This window comes from Theobroma cacao, chromosome 1 (genome assembly GCF_000208745.1).
Source record: "Theobroma cacao cultivar B97-61/B2 chromosome 1, Criollo_cocoa_genome_V2, whole genome shotgun sequence".
In the NCBI taxonomy this organism is placed as follows: domain Eukaryota; kingdom Viridiplantae; phylum Streptophyta; class Magnoliopsida; order Malvales; family Malvaceae; genus Theobroma; species Theobroma cacao.
Window position 1 is genome coordinate 18830212 of NC_030850.1, and position 16196 is coordinate 18846407.

The following is a 16196-nucleotide window of genomic DNA, read 5'->3' on the forward strand; positions in this document are numbered from 1 at the left end:
TCTCAAATGCACCTTTTTGAAGGTTCAGAGAATTGGGGCAAAGTTCAATATGAGCTGACAGAAAATATTAAAGGTCCATCATGTGGGCCATTTTAAGGTTCACAAGATAGCTAGGTTGCAACTGAGACCAGTCTACAAATTGAAACCTCCAGGAAATATGTTCTTTTCCAAGTTCCTCTAAATCTTACATCCCCTGCTGATCAAGTCCAAAAAAATAGATACGTAATGGACCACAATTCCACGTATAAGCTGATCAATGAAGACAGTTTTCGTTTCGTACTTTCTTCAGTGTTAGCCTATGGATAACGTTTTCCTCAATTTGGGGGTGTGTCGGCAAACCAGAGCCATCCCACCAAGGCAAAGATGGCCTTTTTTGTTTTGTTTTGTTCCTAAATTTTAATTAAAACAAACTATATAACCTAGTAAGGGGAAAATGTAGGGGAAAACAAAGGTGAGAGTCGAAACTGGAAGGTAAGGAACTATTTCTATGTTGGTGTAATAATTACATGTTAGCTGTGTTTATAACAAATTAGCTAATTGAATGGAGAGGCAGTTCTCTTACACTACAAAACTTTTAGAAAGGCGAGAACCTTTCCCGGACGCACAACTGTCAACCTGCAATGCACAGGAACTCTATCTTCAATTTTGTATGTTATCGATTCAAAGGAATACACAAGCAACAGTCAACCAGAATTGAGACAACAGAATCTGCTATCAGTCCGAAATGAGAGTAGCTAGCCCCAACTTAGCCAGCCAGCCAACATATTAGCCGCTACCGTGTCATGTCACCTTCATCCAACAAAGTTAATTAGAAACCACACGTGATTAGGCAGTAAGTGAACTTCTAATTAAGTGCTAATGAATATGTCCCACTCCTCCTTGGAACTGACATCGCTCATTATAGTTTAACTTGATTCCAATGAAAAGTGGAATTCTATCTAATTGGTAAAACCATGTCAGTCAAAGTGGAACCAGAGAATATGGTTTGAAAGTCAGCTTCTTTTCATGTCAAATGCTCAAGGCTGCACATGCATGCGCAAATGATTAGAGGCGGTCATGGAATGGCATGGCATGTACTGTCTTCTCATTTCTTATATGCATACTCTTGTAAATAACCATCTTGCAATAATGTGGAACTAGAAAGTAATGGACCTACCAGATGGGTGATTTTTAAGATTCTCAGCTCCCCTACTGCTACTTGGTTTACGGGAACTTGGCTGGGCCATTCCTTGACTCTGCCAAAGGTGAAAAACATAATCAATACTTCATACTCGTAGAGCAATTCTGATGTTTCAATGTGATTGACCAGGCGTTAGATCAGACATCTGAAGAAACTTTTTCTTAAGGAAAATAAAAAAGAAAAAAAATATATAGAATTAAGTTTGCGAGTTTCCAAGAAACCTTCTTCAACGTATTGTCAAGAGTCAATAAACTCATGCCTAGACCATAGCTGAGAAAGCTCTGAATATGGACTTCTATGTTATTTTTTTTTTTTTGTTCTAAACAAAGTTACAATTCAATTGATGATAGATATACAGAAGGTTCGACGTCAAAATACTAGACATCGATGCCCTAACTTCGAAGCAAAATGACATACTAAACATTACCTGGAGTGGGGGTAATTGCATCTGTTGAAGACCAAGATATTGCTGATAAGGATCAGCAAAATTTGGGGCCCGCGGCTGGGTTGGATTTTGCATGCCAAGCGTGTTTAGCATGGCTTCTGACTGATTGTTTGGTTGGATTCTTGATGGATCAGGAGCTGGAACTGGTAGTGGCATATGAAAGGCTGGCAGAGGAAACCTTGGACCCAAATGAGCTGCAGCAGCTGGTGTTGGTAATGCTGAACCGGCCAAAACATTGGGAAATGGCATCATTGGCCGACTTATTCCCATATCCATGCCCATGCCCATGCCCATCCCAATTCCCATTCCCATTGTTGGCATGTACTGCTGAACTCCAGGAAACATCACTGGGACCATGCCACAACCCATGGACATCATCTGCAGAAATTAGTTAAAATCTAAATTTTGTCATAAATGATGCACAGGCTAGTTCTCTAAGATATAAAACAATTCTCATTAAATGAAATGTGAAAAGAACATAGCAATCATATCCCAGCTGATCATAGGATACTGCACACCTCCATAGGTTAGCCTTTTGGGGAAAGGGTAATGGCTCCGTGACAAAGAGATATCAAAGCTAACCTGAACCCGACTTTGATGTCACACTAAGCACTCCAATGGGTGGAATAAGCAGGGTGGCTAAACCCGCAACAAGAGCGTTGTTGATTTAGATGGAGAGAATGTTACAAAATCCCACATCGGATAGGTAACAGACAGGTCCCAAACTTATAAGTGTGGGCGCAACACATCCTAAGAGGTTAGCCTTTTAGGAGAAGGTAATGGGCTAATGGCCTTGTGACACTATCTCCAGCATAAGAACACTGGAGCTAATACAGAACAAAATACTCAACTCCTCTTCCTTAGATTTTAGAGAGACTGCATTATTCTCAACTGTAGAATTCTGAAATTTCATCCAATCAAGACAGAGCATTTAACAAAAGCCACACATTTAGCAACATGGAGATATAAGAGAGGGTGAGATAGATAGAGGAAGAGTGAGGCTGGCATTAATTCTGGTAATGAATACCCTTGTTAGACAATGATAAGATTCTGCAGGATGTCAACATAACAATTTGCAAAACCAGGGGATTTGCTGCAGAAGTCCACTTCTGAAGTATTCGATTGAACAAAGTTTTCTTCAAACACATTCAAATAAATGGAAGAATTACTGATTAAGCTCCAGTGCTAATTTGTTCTTTGGTGTTTACCAACATTCTTTTTTTTTTTTTTTGTGGTTGGAACACAATTTCAGCATACATGTTCTTAATTTAGGCATCTTCTTGCTTGGGGAAGAAGGAAAGACAAAGATTCAAAATTCAAAATTTATCTACTCATCTAAATCAAGTAAAAATAATGTTCCCAAAAGAAATCTTGCCTCTTGAGCTTGGTGGTGTTTGGTGAATCTTATTATCTTTTATTCACTTCAATGGAAAAGGTCACTGTCATTTAACAGTTCCATAAACATTCACAATAAGGCAGGTGAAAGATTGTTGATTAAGGGCTTTCTAGAACCGTAGCATTAAGTTATGATCCTCACATGTTACCAAAAACATGTATCCTAATGAAAAAAGACAGCAGTTACTTGCATTTCGGCCTTTCAGCCTTTTACACGAGAATATTGAACAAAAGGATAATAACCTTGTTAAATCACTCCATGAATAAACAACTTTTAAAATAGAGTTTTAAAAACAATTAAACATCTTTGCAAAGGTTACACATATTACTAGGGCACAAATTCAAGAACCTCTCAGGAACATAAACTCATAATCTCTCATCAACTATTAGGCAAAGACATACCTGAACTTGCAACTGAAGTGACTTCAGGTATTCAATTGCTTCATCCAGCATTGAAGCTTTGTCTGACTGAGACTCAGAAAAAAGCAATATGTCAGTAACGGGCAGAGTGAGTAATATAAATATGAGGAAAATTGAATCCTCAACCGAAAGTGAAAAGATAAGGGAATCATACACATGACAAACCTTGTTGCAACGAGGTATAAGTTCTTGCAAAGCCCTCATCTTTTCATTTATCCTATCTCTGCGCCTCTGCAGATAAATGATACTTTAAACCTCTATAGGAATGTAATTGCACAGAAGTAGACCAAAATCATCAACAGTAAATTAATTTCAATAAAATACTGACCCTCTCTGAGAGGTTATGGACCTCCGCAGCACGAGACCTTTTTGTAGATGTGGATCCACGTGTTTGTTTCTTTGTGTCAGCGGATTCAAACTCAGCATCCTTTGGCAACAATAAAATTATCATTATAAAGGAAGATGAATTTTGAAAGAAAGAAAAGGGGATGAATGAAGTCACAGATCTTATTTTCAACACATTAAAACATATATATAGTACCATCTTAAATCTCAACATACACATGGTAGTGTATATTTTCCACAAAGAGATTGCTTGGTTTAAACACCCCTCATGGGTTTACCATAAGAGTACTTTAAAACTTGTGTAACTGACTGCCCTTATAAGGTGTGGCTTCTTAACTGACTTAGACCTGAGGATCTCAGTCTTTCTATCATGAAATTATACACTTGGTTGCACATTTAGGCACCGAAATGAAGTCACACCTAGGAAAACTGTAACATAGCACCAGGACTAGGCTATATTTTCCACACTTTTTCCACTTCAACCTTCCCGTAATTTAGTTAAACCATAAACAATATGAGCCCCTGGCCCCCTTCTTTTTCCGGAAGAAGAAAAGAAATATAGATTGATGCTTCCATAATTAAAATTTATTTTGGTTCCCAACGTATAAAATCTACATTCTTTTTCTCTCTTTCTTTATTTAGAAAAACTACACTTAAAATCTATCATTCTCCTCGTTTTTTTCTTTATTTTACTCTCTTCATTAAAATCTGTTTTTTATATTTATTGTTTTAAACAATTATCACCTTCATATCCACAAAAAAGAAAGTAGTATATAAATGGTTTATGATCAATTTTAGATAGGTTAATATCAAAATTCAATCTCAAAACTAGTCATGTGTTTGTTTTTTTCCGCGGGAAAAGAAGTCCATGAGCAATCAAATAATGTGTCCTACATACTAGCATCTAGGTGTGCAAAATAGCTGTTTCTTTCACAACTCCCATGCAATGCACCCCGAACGTACAAAAAGAAACATAGAGAAGCTAACATTGTGCTTAACTATAACAGCTAAATACTAGAGAATGTTTAGGCATTTAAACAATAGAAATATTCACCAAAAAGAAAAAGAAAAAGAAACTATCCAAAAGCTAACTGACAACCGGGGGTGTAATAGGGACGAGGAAACCAGTCCCGTGATACGCGCCATCAATCCAAAAATATTCTTATTTTAAATTCAATTTTTTCACTCCCACTTGACACTGCCTCCCTCCTCCCTCCTCCCTCCTCCAATCATTAAACTCGTGTCAACCTCCCCTCCAATGTGTCGTACACGTGGCACATCCTACGCGATTCGCGTGACACGTGTACAATACCCAAACTATACGCCCAGTGACAAAAATAAGGGGTGCTCACGTTAAACGACGTAGCCTCCGGCGCACGTTAGTCGAGGAAAAAATACACTGCCTGAGAAAGAAGAGATTTTTTTAAACTTCAATGGACTAACCTCGCTGTGACATTCGGCGTCGTCCGGTTCTCTTCCTTTACGCTTCCGGTCCTCAGCCGGCGCAGCCTTCTGAGTCGCCGGCTCCGCGCTGGCACTGGAGCCGCCAGGAGATGACGTTACTGTGACCTCGCACGTGGCCAAATTGTCTTTGGTGGCATCTACACTGACGCCAGCTGATTGCGTGCTGGCAACTGCAGCGGCGCTCACGGTGGCGGATGCATTGTTGTTGTTCCCGCCAGATGCTGCCTCGGTGTTGCTAGGCACAGCCTGAGAGCCTCTCGAATCGGGGGCCATCGCCGGAGTCTCGCTCGAGTCAACGACCGTCGATTCCCTCACTACACTCTTCGAATTAGACGGTCCAGATTGCTCCACCCTCGCTGTTTTATGCCTCGAGAAGTGAACGAAGTTCTGGATCCTCGTCGACTCCAACTCATTCCTCCTCGCCGGTGGTATCGGCGGCCGAGGAGCTGACGCCGCCGCCGAAGCCGAAACTTGAGAAACTCTTCCGAGTGGAGGAGGAGCGGCGGTGGCGGTGGAGGTGACGCAAGGATTAGCGGCGGCGGCGGCGGAAGAAGAAGGATAGAGGAGATCAGCGCAGAAATCGTGGTCGAAGTTGGCGTCGTTGAGAGGATAGTGAAGCCATGAAGCCATTTCATCTTCTTGCATGAAGAGATGATCGGTAACCGATTGTTGCTGCTGTTGCTGATGATGTTGATGATGAGATGGAGATGATCGGATCTCCTTCGGAGCTGATTGATCGGCGTCGTGGAATTTGAACGGCGGTGATTTCTTGAAAGATCTTTGGTTTTGACTCTGCACAACAACTTGACCGTTTTGCCATAACAGCTCCATGATTTCATCCTCTGGCCTGTTTCGTAATTTCATCATCAGTTTATCACTTGACAATTCTGAAAATAAGAGATAAAAAACAAAAACAGAAGAAAAAGAAGAAGTGGCAGCAGCTTACATGGGAGGTTTTTTGGAGCGAGTTAAGCTAGAAGAAGAAGGGATTGAATAATCGTCTCCCATTTCGAAATCGGGAACGCAGTGATTCATCCTCTACTCTCTTTTTATTATTATTTAAGTTTCTAACTTTATAACCTATAAAAACAATCAAACAACTCAACTTTAAGGAAATCAAATAAAGCAAAGAAAAAAAGTTATGACCACTATCACAAAAGAAAAACTCACCTGGATTGTTTAAGCTATCAAAATCAATTAGAGAATTGTTTCTCTTCTCTTGAAATTCCAAAAGAAATAAAGCTGAGTGTTATTTTTGTTGATATTTCTGCTGCTGCCGATGATGAATAAACCCTCGAGAAAAAGAAAATATTTGAAAATCTAAACCCATGTGAAGGGACGAAGCTCTCTGACGTGTTGTAGTCTTAATAAACAGAGAGAGGGAAGAGGGAGGAGAAGAATTTCTCTGTTCTCTGTGTGAGTGTGAGTGTGAGTGTGTGGGTGTTTTTTCCTTTTAATCTTTTTGAGAGGATTTTCTGTTGGCTCTAGTATTTTCCTTTTCGCCTTTTGCGTTAAATGTCTTTTGCAGGCAGCCCAAAGATAAGGTCCTCTCTCTCTCTCTCTCTCTCTCCCTTTCTTCTCTTCTTTGCTTTGCTCTCTCTCCGAATAATATGAAGCAAAAGACGAAATGGATTTTTGACAGTACGCAAACCAACGCTGTCTTTCCCAACTCTCTCTCGCTCTCTCTTTCTTCTTTTTCTTATAACTGCAAGTAGTATCATGACCATGTGGAAAATAGTACAATTAAAGAAACGAAAGGTGATGATAGGATGGTAGTTTGATGTAATGTTAAGGTGTGAAATGAGCGGTGAGCGCTAGGTTTGGAGTATAAACTCAATCGTAATCAGATGCCCAAAATCGTTGTGTTTAGGACCCCATCTCTGCGTCGACAAATTGACACTAGTGGTTATGTGGGGGCCTCCTTGCACTAATTTATACTACCATTATCGAATGGTCAAATTGTGTTTCCCTACCTCCCCCCCTCCTCTTTCTCTTTTTTTATGGTTTCTCTCGTTTTAGTAATTATTGATAATTATGAAATTAAAAGGAAAAAATAATTTTTTTTTTTTAAAAAAAAGAAAAAGCTAGAGATTGAATTGGTTGGTATCTGACAGCTAAAGATGAATAAGCAAGGAATGAAGAAAGGAATTTAGAATCGAATATATCTGTCTAATTTTATCCTCTTAACGAAAATGCAATGCAATAGTGACAGGGATTTGGCCTAATTACCTTGGTGGTACAACAAATGGATGCGGCTGTACTTTCCAACTTGTGAGCAGTATTTTGACAAAATGATGATAATGATTTTGTCTCTGTTAATTACGAATTACATTAAAATTGCTGATTCCCTTTGCTCCCTTATTATAATACTCTTTGTACTATTACTAGTTATGTGCCCGTGTTGACGCCAAATTTGATAACCAAATGCTGTTTGTAGATTAAACAATAGATTAAGGCTTAGATTTAATTATTGTTTAAAACAATGATTGCAAACCTAGCCATACAAGTAAATTAATTGAAAAAAAATAATTAAATAATTGATGGAATGCGAGCGGGGGATTTGCTTTAAGTAGAAAATGACAATTAACGGTAAACTGTCTTGTGATGTGTACCTAATTAATTAACGCTTTATAATTCACCTTTCTCTAAGTATAAAAAAGGAGCCGACTCACTTGTGCACATCTCTTTTTAATACCCCCCATGTAACTGAATTTAATTAGCCTTAATCCAACTTTTAATTTTCGTTTATTTTTCTCTTTTCTTGAATAAATGCTATATATGTTACATTTAATGCTTCATTTTATTAAACTTAAAGCTTCATTTGAGTCTAAATTTTAATTTGACAAATAAAATAATTAAAATTGTTTTTCAAATATTCAAATAAGTTTAGACGGTTGTTTAAAAAAGTCTAATAAAAGAGATAAGCACTTAGATAAAAAAACAAACAAAAAGTCTCTTTAAACTTGAAAAATACCACTAATCTATTAATAGATCTTCTTCATCTATCGATAGATGACTTTATCTATTAATAGATGAAGAACATCAATCGATAATTGATTGTTTTAGCAGTTGGACTTCAATGACTATGAACATCTATCAATAGATGCATGGCATCTATCGTGAACAACACAAAAAGATCTTGACTTGAATCTATTGATAGATACACAATATTTATTGATAGATAGTCACCTGACAACATTGCAAAAAGAGTTTGACTTGCATCATTAATAGATTGCCATCCGAGGATGTTTCAAAATGATTTTAAGTCGAATCTATCGATAGATGAACAGGAATTTGAAGATTATTGAAAGGAATCTATCGATAGATAGAGACCTATTAGTAGATGATGACCGTTAGAGCTTGGAATAGTGTGCTAAATGGCTATTTTCACATTTAATGCATCATCAACTACCTTTAAAGCTTCAGCAACTATAATTCAAGCTCCCACAACAATTTTTAAGATTGGAAGACTTTGAAACACAACTAAAAATTGAAAAATTCAACAAAAAATCATTTAATACTCTTTGTACTCTTTTTCAAGCCTTTAAGTCTTATATTGTAGCATTTGTTAAGCATTTATTGCTTGTTCTTTTCTTCACCAAACATTGTACTTAATTTGTTGTTCAACCTTTAATAGGCATTCTAGCTACATTTGCGTTCTTCTTATTGTATTCACTTGAGTGGTTATACTTTAACCAATATAAAAAGTAGAGTCATTGTGCTTTAACCATAACAAAGGTATTGTATTGAAAAGTTGTGCTTGATCACAAAAGGCATTGTATTAAATTCTAATTCAATAGTGGATTTTAAATTCTTTAGTGAATCTAAGGGAGAGAACGTAGGCAAAAAGGCCGAACCTCTATAAAACAATTGTGTTGATTTTTCTTCTTTTTTACTCATTTAATTTCATTTTCATTTCCAACATTTCTTAATTTTCAAGAAGTCAATTGTTTTACGGAGCCGTGTGGTGAGCATAGAGCGAACTATTCTTTCGCCTTTTACTAAAGAATATCGTGTGCTCGCCACTTGAAGCGACATACGCTAATTTTTGGAAAGGGTGTTCGTAAAGAGAAAAAAAAAGAAGTCAATTGTCTTGTTTATTTTTAAATCGGGGATTTGGATCAAAAGAATTTTATTTTTTTAAAATTAAAAAAAGGGATCATCAAAATTTCAAAAACATTATTCCAATTCACTTCCTTTTAGAATTAATTACATTGAACTTATTGCACTAACACATTCGATTTTAAGTTTTGATTTGACAGACAAGTGATCAAAATTATTTTTCAGATGTTCAAACGAGTCTAAACGGTCCTTAAAAAAGTTTTAATGAAAGAGTTAGGTACCTTAAATTGAAAACAAGTAAAAATGCTCTTCAAATTGAAAAACTACCTTCAATCTATCGATAGATAAGCTCATCTATCGATAAATAATGAAGAACATCTATGGATAGTTGGTCATTCTAGCATCTGGGCCTCAAAGGCTATGAACATATAGCAATAGATGTGCGGCATCTAATGATAGATAGTTATCCAAGAACAATTCAAAGAGACCCTAACTTGCATCTATCAATAGATGGCCACTCAATAGCACTCTAAAAGACCCTAACTTGGATTTATTGATAGTTATAAATATCTATCGATAGATTAGAGTGATTTTGAAGTTTTTTAAAAGGCATCTATCGATAAATCATGAAATTTGTCGATAGATGGTGATTGTTGGAGCTTGGAACAAAGTGCAAAATAGTTATTTTCACATTTAATGTATCTCCAACTACCTCTGAAGGTTCAGCAACTATAAATACAAAGCTCCCACCACATTTATAAAGGTTGGAAGACTTAGAAACACAATTCCAAGAAAAGAATTTAACTCAAATCATTCAATACTCTTTATTCTCCTCTTCTAACATTTAAGTTTTTTATTGTACCATTTATTAAGCTTTTTATTTCCTCACCACTTAATTTGCTACTCAATCTTTGGAAGGCATTCTAGCTCACTTATCTCTTTTATTGTATTCCTTTGAGTAGTTATACCGTAACTGATTGAAAAGGTAGTATTTGAGTAGATATACATTAACCAAGATTAAAAGTAGAGTGGTTGTGCTTGAACCATAAAATGCATTGTATTAAAAAGTTGTGCTTGATCCATAAAAGATATTGTATTGAACTTTATTTCAATAGTGGATTTTAAATTCTTTAGTGAGTTAAGGGAGACAACACAGACAAAGTATAAAATTCTTGTGTTGTTCAATCTTTTCAATTTCTTTCAAATTGTTTTGGTGTTAATTCACCCCCTTTTACAAAAAATTTATTGATCTGTTTTAATTCAAAGAATATCTTACTTAAGAAAATTTTTAAACTTTAAATTGAAAGGATTTTTTCAAAGATTTCAATTCACCACTTCTTAGAATTATTCACATTGAACTTATTGCACTAAATATAATATATATATATTATATATATATTTTTAAATATATGTATATATATAATATATATTACTTTATTATATATAAATTAATTATACAAATTATATGTTAAAATGTTATACATAATCATATAAATAAAGTCCATTATAAGTTATAGTAATGTTTATATATAAATTAAATATATATAAATAACGTTTATATAATTATATATATATATATAATATATAATAATATAAATATATTCCACTATATGTAATCAATAATTGGTCTCTATTGTTTTTGGAGAGCATAATACTTTAAAATTTCTAAACTATTAAGAAAAAAATCAAATAATCTCTTATTTTTTGTTATTATATTCAATCAAGTATTTATATTTTTATTTGGGTCAAACCAACCTTTATACTATTAATCAAAACATTATTTGTCATTTTATACCATATGATACTGATGTGATATGTTGATATGTCTTAATGGATGGTAATCTGATATGATAACTTGATTACGTGACAATTTCACTCTCCACTTCAACACCATATAAGCGCAGCATGAATATACAAAAATGATAAGTGACGTTATGACTAATGACAATTAGTTACTCGTTGGTTATAAAATTTTATTTGATCTAAAGTAAAAATATAAAGAATTAATTGAACGTAATAAAGAATAAACTTTATTTAATTTTTAAAAATAATTTAGAAATTATTTAAAGTGTTTATGAAAACAAAACAACTTATATATAGTTGTCTTACATGAGGAATGAATTTTATAAGAAAACGTTTATCAAGTTTCACCAAATTCAAATAAATGTCAAAGGTCAAACGTTTTAATACCCCATTTAGAAGGTGTGTCTATTTCATGGTAGAACAAAAAAAGTATGGCATTTCATTTTCACCATTAATGACATTTGTTATACACACTTTCGAAGATGCGTGAGGTCGTAAGGCAAGCAACCTTTCTAAGCATATATATATAGTAAAAAATGAATGAGATTTAACAAAGTAAAAAGAAAAATTAAGATGACAATGGATAGGGTATTCATTAATTTTGTGATACACGACCTCGAATTCGATTAAAAAATGAAATATCCAAATCTTATAATTACTCAAATATTTTTTAAATTTATTACCCTAACCTAAATCCTAATATATACCCACTATTCGATAATTACCCAAACCTATTTAAAAACCCCGATTATGTAAAAAAATTATTAAAATTCTCTTCATGGGGGGTATCCAATTACCCGAACCAGAATTTGTACCTGTATCTATATACAATAATATTTCCAATCATATTCCATATAATTCACTAATAATTAAATTTATAAAAGAACATAAATAATAAAATTTAAATTTAAATAATAAAAAATAAATATCTCCAATATCAACTTAAGTAACTTAAAATAAATATCCAAACAACAATTTAAACGACATTACAAGTTTAATTAACTATATGGGTTTGTCTTTAATTACATGAAATTAAAACAAATAAATAGGTTCTAAAACCATTCTAATCTCACAACTTGTCTTTGGGTATATATTTTATAAGTTTATATAAATAAAGGTATATATATTATAATTAATTATTTTATAAGTTATAATTTCTGTAACGTTAACATAAAATTGAAAGTAAATATGTTTATATTTAAGTATATATACTAAAAGTATATATACAACTGTAATTATATTCTTTATAAATTAAAAAAATATAGAGTATATGTATAAAAAGATATTACAAGTTAATTAATAATCATAGTTTCATGAAATAATTTAATTAACAATATAAATTTATTTTTAATTACATGAAATTAAAAAAAACATAATTGGATTCGAGTATCGGGTATCCAAGGGTGGTANAATAAAATTTAAATTTAAATAATAAAAAATAAATATCTCCAATATCAACTTAAGTAACTTAAAATAAATATCCAAACAACAATTTAAACGACATTACAAGTTTAATTAACTATATGGGTTTGTCTTTAATTACATGAAATTAAAACAAATAAATAGGTTCTAAAACCATTCTAATCTCACAACTTGTCTTTGGGTATATATTTTATAAGTTTATATAAATAAAGGTATATATATTATAATTAATTATTTTATAAGTTATAATTTTTGTAACGTTAATACAAAATGGGAAGTAAATATGTTTATATTTAAAGTATATATATTAAAAGTATATATATAATAGTAATTATATTCTTTATAAATTAACACAATATATAGAGTATATGTATAAAAAGATATTACAAGTTAATTAATAATCATAGTTTCATGAAATAATTTAATTAACAATATAAATTTATTTTTAATTACATGAAATTAAAAAAAAACCATAATCAGGATTCGAGATAAGTATCCAAGGGGTAGTACCTGAATTTAATATAAGTAGTGAAATTATTAATCCAATTCCATTATAAGATACTCTAATCTTATATTACCGGATCGGATACTCGCGGGTATCTGGTAACAGGGTACCTAATATTGTCATCTTGAAAAAAAATACAAGCAACTGTTACATTATAATATTAAAATAAAGACATAATAATGGAAAGGGCAAAAACAGGCTCAAATTGCTCACAAAAAGTTTAATAAAAAAGGAAAAGAAGAACTCCAATGATATGGATGTGTTCGTAGTTGCCCGAATCTGGTTGAAAATGAGTCTGCTGGAGGTGGGTCGAGGCAGTTGGATGGTGGATAGATAAGAAACATCTTTCTCTTCTTCTTCATATGGACTGTCCCTTAACATTGAGGCACATCCTATGACAACAGATTTCATCATTTTGTACTTTAAAATTAACTTCTCTCTCCCTCCCTATCTACTTTCAATCATGCAACATTCTCTATACTTTCTTTGTTCCTCTTTTTCTTTCATTTTTTTGGGGTGAGCAATCTTTTCTTCACTGGGGAGATACAACCTTTCCATTTTTGGAGAATCCAAGGTCCTTCTCCTTCCTTTCTTGCTTCTCAAACAACAAACTCAAATCAGAAATTTACTACACTTGCCCTTTTCGTTTTTGTAGGGAAAGGCGGCCCCTCCTTGTAGACTTTTTCCCTCTATTAAGTAAAGGTTCAGATAAAAGGCTAACTAGTAGTATTTTTACTGTTAAAGGAAAGGGCAACCTTTGATGTGCAAAGTATAATGTTTTCAAAGAATAAAGTTATTTGAAGTTACAAGATTGTTAAAAAGAACCACTTTACTTAGGATATGCAATTGGAATTAAGTATTACAATGCATACATCGATCATACTATATATGGATAAAGTCCAAAGGTATTCAGTATTATAGGTATATCATACTACTGTTATCGTAATAATAATTCTTATAGTATTTATGTAAATTTTAGAATCTAAAACTCCTAGTACAAAATTTATGTTTGATATGATTCTTTAGCTTGTTAATCAAATCAAATGCCATTGGGTTTGTACGACCATAGTGGTTCACCTTTTGGTTCTTGGGTTTGGGATAGACACAGCTAGGAAAGATTAGAGTTGGGTGCCCTTGCCTCCGGCTGGTTGATTAAATTACAGTAAAGGACACATTAAAAATTGTCAGAAAATTTTGGAAAAAAATAAAGGGAAAACCATATCTTATCCAAGCATTTTTAAGGGCCACATATTTTTTTTTTCTTGGCACAAATGCTTATACTTTATGCTTATGTGTGACACAAGTTGTCATTGTTGCATTATTTGATATGATTATTGATCAGACCTGAAATGAACTTAGAAAGAAAAATCAAATAGAATTTTTTTTTTTTAGCTTCATCATTATTTTGACAAAACAAATGAATCACAATAGTAAACATGTCAATACAATCATTGCACCACATTTCCTCTTGAAAAGGACAAATTAAGCCGAACTCTCTAGGCATTCAATAATTAAAAATGGATTCGAAAATTAAAACGTATTATCGGTAAATAGTAATTTGAAAAAAGAAAAAATTAGAGAAGAAAATGATAAAAGAAGCATGCATCGTAAAACGTGAAGACGTGGCAAGGGCGGAGCGTGCCATGTTGCCCAGTGAACCGACAACATAAAAATTCGGGGTCAGGAGTTCAGGTAGGGTCCCACTCATCTTTCCCCAGCACCAAGTCACCAGTCACCCACCCCCTCCCTCATTTTAGTAAGTGCTGCCCAGGTGGGGGCTCTTCTTCCCAAACTCCTTCATGACCATTGCCCATTATACAACCCTCTCAAACTCCTCCTTGCCTCCTTGCTCCCAACCTTGGTCCATTATTCCCAGTACTAAATTTCATTCACTAATTAATATATTAACCCTACAGTAAGATACTTTTAATTATATAGAAAAAAATAAACCATTTCACTTTGCCTACAAATATATTAAGTGAAGCCAACCAAAATTTGCATTGACTATGTTATAAATAGTGTGCAAATAAATGGCTCCCCTCCCCTGCGTCTAATTCGTATTAATTACCTTCTGGTTGATCTACTTACTCATCTCTCACAGCAAAGTTGTCAGTGAAGTCAGTTTTTACATGATTTTCACATTTTATATTTAATGTATTAACAATGTATAATGAAATAATAATATAATTTAATAATGTATGCATGAAAATATGTCTCGAGGTTGGTAATTATAAGGGATCCATCCACATTTCAACTTTGGACTTAAAAAAGAACTAGTGGGATCATTACTAACTTGTAAGATCTATCGAGTGCAAAGAATGATTGCCGCATCCAACAAATATAGAACAGAATCTTATCCTTAGCTCATTCAATTCAACTACTATCAATTTCATGTCCCTCGTGTTGTCGCGTGTCGATGGAATTCGCAAAAATAAATAATAAAAAAAGAGAGAGAAATTTAGGGGTTTTGCACCCACCAACTGTATTTGATTCATTTTCTCTGTAAGATTTTAAAGTTGACATTGTGTTCGCTTCAAAGGTATTTCATTCATTTTACACCAAAGTTGACATTGTCTTTGCATCAAGGAATAATGTCTGTAAAGTCCCCTAATTACCTCGATTCAAGCAGCAGGCATTTTGTCACGACAGAATTCAGAAATCAAGGCGTTATGCTGAACGTGTAATAAGACAAAAGCCATGAAGGTTTGTGCGAGACCGAAATCTCTGAAACATGCAGTATCCCTTCTGCCTTTTTCTAAATTTTAAGTGGAAATAAATAGTAACTGATGTTTATTGATGACACTAGTTAAGATAAGATGATATTTGTAACCAAAAGTATTATCAATCAATTCATTAGCTCTTCTTAAATTTAATAAGAATAATACATTCAATAAAGAAAAATTATTTTCTTTTAATAATAATTTGACTAACCATAACTAATACCTACCACTTCCATATTTCTCCCGGTGTTAAACTGAAAAGCTTCTCATAAGAAAATAACAACATACCGTATCACCATCGGCCAACTACGCAAAGCAAAATCAATTTCGCAAGTCTTACGGAATTGGATCCAATCCCTACATGGGCCACCTTGGCCATAGTTGTTCGTTTACATATATGGGTACAAGGCTCCATTTGTAACTACTATGTGCATA

At 33.7% G+C, this 16196-nt stretch overlaps 1 protein-coding gene across 3 annotated transcripts; it reads right to left on the reverse strand.

Annotated features, from left to right (window-relative positions):
- Positions 66 to 6826, reverse strand: LOC18612859 (transcription factor PIF1). 3 transcript variants are annotated; one of them, XM_007049821.2, is made up of 9 exons: positions 6420 to 6825; positions 6196 to 6329; positions 5229 to 6096; positions 3769 to 3867; positions 3606 to 3671; positions 3423 to 3488; positions 1608 to 2003; positions 1157 to 1235; positions 66 to 789 (listed from the first exon to the last, which is right to left on the reverse strand). In XM_007049821.2, exons 2-9 carry the CDS (start codon positions 6282 to 6284, stop codon positions 773 to 775), a joined length of 1680 nt encoding a protein of 559 aa, XP_007049883.2. In that variant the 5' UTR covers positions 6285 to 6329; positions 6420 to 6825; the 3' UTR covers positions 66 to 772. The 3 variants fall into 3 exon arrangements, with proteins under 3 accessions (XP_007049883.2, XP_017983609.1, XP_017983598.1); XM_018128120.1 differs by lacking the exon at positions 6196 to 6329 and having other exon boundaries at positions 455 to 789; positions 6420 to 6823; XM_018128109.1 differs by lacking the exon at positions 66 to 789 and having other exon boundaries at positions 796 to 1235; positions 6420 to 6826.

Bases quoted from the DNA above. Each gene is read 5' to 3' on its own strand.
- LOC18612859 (XM_018128109.1), bottom strand. From the start codon at position 6,284: ATGAATCACTGCGTTCCCGATTTCGAAATGGGAGACGATTATTCAATC. The intron at 3,868-5,228 runs GTTAGTCCATTG...TTGTTGCCAAAG, and splicing joins ACGCCGAATGTCACAGCGAG to GATGCTGAGTTTGAATCCGC. The intron at 3,672-3,768 runs GTCAGTATTTTA...ATTTATCTGCAG, and splicing joins TCCATAACCTCTCAGAGAGG to AGGCGCAGAGATAGGATAAA.